Source organism: Solanum stenotomum, chromosome 2 (assembly GCF_019186545.1).
Source record: "Solanum stenotomum isolate F172 chromosome 2, ASM1918654v1, whole genome shotgun sequence".
Lineage (NCBI taxonomy): Eukaryota > Viridiplantae > Streptophyta > Magnoliopsida > Solanales > Solanaceae > Solanum > Solanum stenotomum.
In genome coordinates, this window is record NC_064283.1 from 26,063,603 (window position 1) to 26,066,902 (window position 3,300).

Consider the following 3,300-nt stretch of genomic DNA (forward strand, 5'->3'; position numbering starts at 1 on the left):
ACATATTTAATTGGTCATGTAATTATTTGGTTAGTAGGTAATTAGATGTAGTTGAAAGGGGTCATCGGTTGTGAATTGTTGGTAATTTAAATAGTGTAATCACAAGCTGATTAGTATTTTAATTTTTTTGTTTGTTTTAATTTATTTTTAGTTCTATTAATTTAAATTCTTTTTTATTTTTATTATTCTAAAAATATATTTTATTTTATATTATTTATATCCCATTTCTTTCTCATTCTCAACCTTGACCGACTTGTGAGTTCATACAATTTTTCGTATTATCTATTTTATTTATGTATTCTATGTTTTTTTATTAGCATTATTTTTTAGTATTCTAATTTTAAATCGAAAGAAAATTCATTGTTAAATAAGGTTATAGATTTATGTTTTTCTTTTCTTTTGAATTATATTTATGTATGTTATGTTGAAATTTGACATAAAAGATTACATTACATTTCTTTGCGAATTTAGAACTTATGTTATATTTTCAATTTCATTTGTTTTAGTAGTATTGACTTAATATTCACATTGCATGCCATTTATTTTTTAGTTAGACTTGTTAGATTATCTTTTTAATAAATATTTTCATAATTTATGACATTATATTTATAATATTAATATTGTTTTAAACATGTATTTTATGTTTTTCATAGAAATCTAGTACTTTTAGTTTTTATTATTAATTTAATTTAATTTAATTAATATATACTAATTTGAAAAACATAATTAATTTTTTATAATATTAGTTAAGAATATATGTTTGTTAATGAATATATTTCCAAAAGATTATATATATATATATATATATATATATATATATATCATTTATAAAGTCTCTTACTTGTCTAATATAAGTTTTTAGTTTTAGATAATTAACTTTATTCTAAAATTTTAATATAACCTTATGGTTCTTCATATACATACTAGTAAAAAATAGCTCGTCCGGTCCAATAATATTATGCTATTAATAAAAAGAAAATACATCAAATCAACCTTACTTGGCAACAAGATTTTACTTTAGCATTTTAACTACGTGATGTTTATTTAATCCCTTTAATAATTTTAGCACTTTAACTATATGACGTGACATGGAGAGTGAGCTCACTCTTCTAAAAGCGTGTGAAGGGAAAAAGAAAAATTAAATTATAAGATTGTACATATGTCATTTTTTTATTGGCTAACATATAATAATATTTTTAATTTTTATTATGATATATTAACTTTTATTTTAAAATGTGAATTTTCTTATTTAGAGATAATGAAATTTGTGGATCCCATTCTTTTAATAAAATTTTAATATTTTTTTTCTTTATTTTGTTGTCTTCCCCACCTCCTCCTACCTTTTTTCCGTAGACATGCCCAGTTCTATCCATTACTTTCATTCCACCGGCCCTTTAGCAATTCGCTATTCTATTCCTCATTACTTTATTATTGTTGACATTGATTTCACATAATCCAACACCAATATCATTGTTACAACCATTAATTCCATAACACCCACCACTAATAAAAATAATGACGAAGAAGAATGGAGTGATGAGGAAAACATATTATTAAATAATCTTTTTCTCATCCTTATGGATTGGGAGCATAGTTCACTGTGTTGTTCTATGTGTTAATCTCAACATGGTATCAGAGCCCAGCTCAAATTGATCGATAACTTCGTGATTCATCCACTCACACGCCGTACATTGCGGATACGTTGTTTTTCTTCTCTGTGTGTTTTTTTTTTTTGTTGAATTGCTGATCTATGATGGCGAATGATAATGGTGAGGAATCGAGTGATACTGGTAGAAATCCTAATGGTATTGGGATTGAAAATGCCAACTCTTCCTTGTACATGCATCCCTCTGATAATTCAGGTGCAACATTGGTACCAATTCCTTTTGATGGAACAGGATTTAGGTCGTGGAAGAGAGGTGTTTACAGAGCCCTCTCAGTAAAGAATAAATTCGGTTTTGTTAATAGAGAGTGCAAGAGGCCAGATCTGGAGACGCCTCAATATCATCAATGGGAAAGGTGTGATAACATAGTTACCTCTTGGATTCTGAACTCGCTTGTTAAGGAAATTGCAGATAGTGTGGAGTATGTGAATGATTCGTTCGAATTATGGAGAGAATTGGAAGATCGATATGATCAAACAAATGGAGCAAAACTCTACCAGATCCAAAGGGAGATAAATGATTTGTCTCAAGGAACATTAGATATCACAACGTACTATACTAGGATGAAGAGATTGTGGGAGGAATTAAGCACTCTACATGTTAAAACTCAGTGTAAATGCAACTGCAGTTGTGGAGCAAATGAGAGTGTTTTCAGAGCAGAACAAGAGAGAAGATTAATTCAATTCTTTATAGGACTGAACGAGACTTATACTGCAGTTCGAGGAAACATCCTTATGATGAACCTGCTACCATCACTTGCACAAACCTTTTCACTGTTAGTGCGGGATGAAAAATAGTGAGAAATCAAGAATAACACTCAGCTGTTCATGGAGTCTACTGCTCTTAATGCAGGTAATTCTGGAAAAATGATGATGGAATCGGGCTCATTCAATGCTAGTAGTTCAGGAGGAGCAAGTACCTCTAGACAGCCTCGTCAAAATGCAGCAGGTAACAACAATTTTAGAACCAACTACTCTCAGACAACTACTTATAATGGAAATAGGGGTCGTCTAGTATGTGACTACTGTAGGAAGACAGGCCATACTAGGGACAGATGCTATAAACTTCACGAATACCCACAAGCCAATCCTCAACAATCAAACAACAATCAGAATTCTCAAAATGGATATCGCAGTAACAATCAGAATTTCAGGAATAACAAAGGCAAAGGTTCTATGAATGATGTGCATGGTTTCTCATTCAATGTGATGACGAATGGATGTGAGGAACATGCTGGTACACATGATACACAGAGTCCCAAGCTGACAAAAGAACAATATGAGCAATTTGTGAATCTACTGCAACATTTCCAATCAGAGAGTTGCGGGGATAATGCTTCAAATATGGATCATGTAAATGGCAATGTGAACTTTGCAGGTATGATAGTTTGCACTTCTTCTATTGATTTTGGAAAATTATCTTGCAAATGTTTCAAAAACAAAGTTGATTCTTGGATTCTAGACTCAGGTGCCTCAAACCACATGACTTTTGATATAAAATCCTTAACCGACATTACATACCTTTCCTATCCTTTACTGATCACTTTACCAAATGGCTATAAGGTGAAAGTCACTCAAATTGGGACTGTGATAATTGCATCAAACATTGTATTGCATAAAGTACTGTATGTGCCCTC

General features: G+C 30.7%; 1 protein-coding gene across 1 annotated transcript; it reads left to right on the plus strand.

Moving 5' to 3' along the window:
* Positions 1–1,753: 1,753 nt before the first annotated feature.
* LOC125855849 (uncharacterized) lies at positions 1,754–2,461 on the plus strand. The gene has a single exon (XM_049535526.1). It carries the CDS (start codon positions 1,754–1,756, stop codon positions 2,459–2,461), a length of 708 nt encoding a protein of 235 aa, XP_049391483.1.
* The last annotated feature ends 839 nt before the right edge of the window (positions 2,462–3,300 follow it).

Excerpts from the sequence above, each read along its gene's own strand:
- LOC125855849 (XM_049535526.1), top strand. The coding sequence starts at position 1,754 with ATGGCGAATGATAATGGTGAGGAATCGAGTGATACTGGTAGAAATCCT.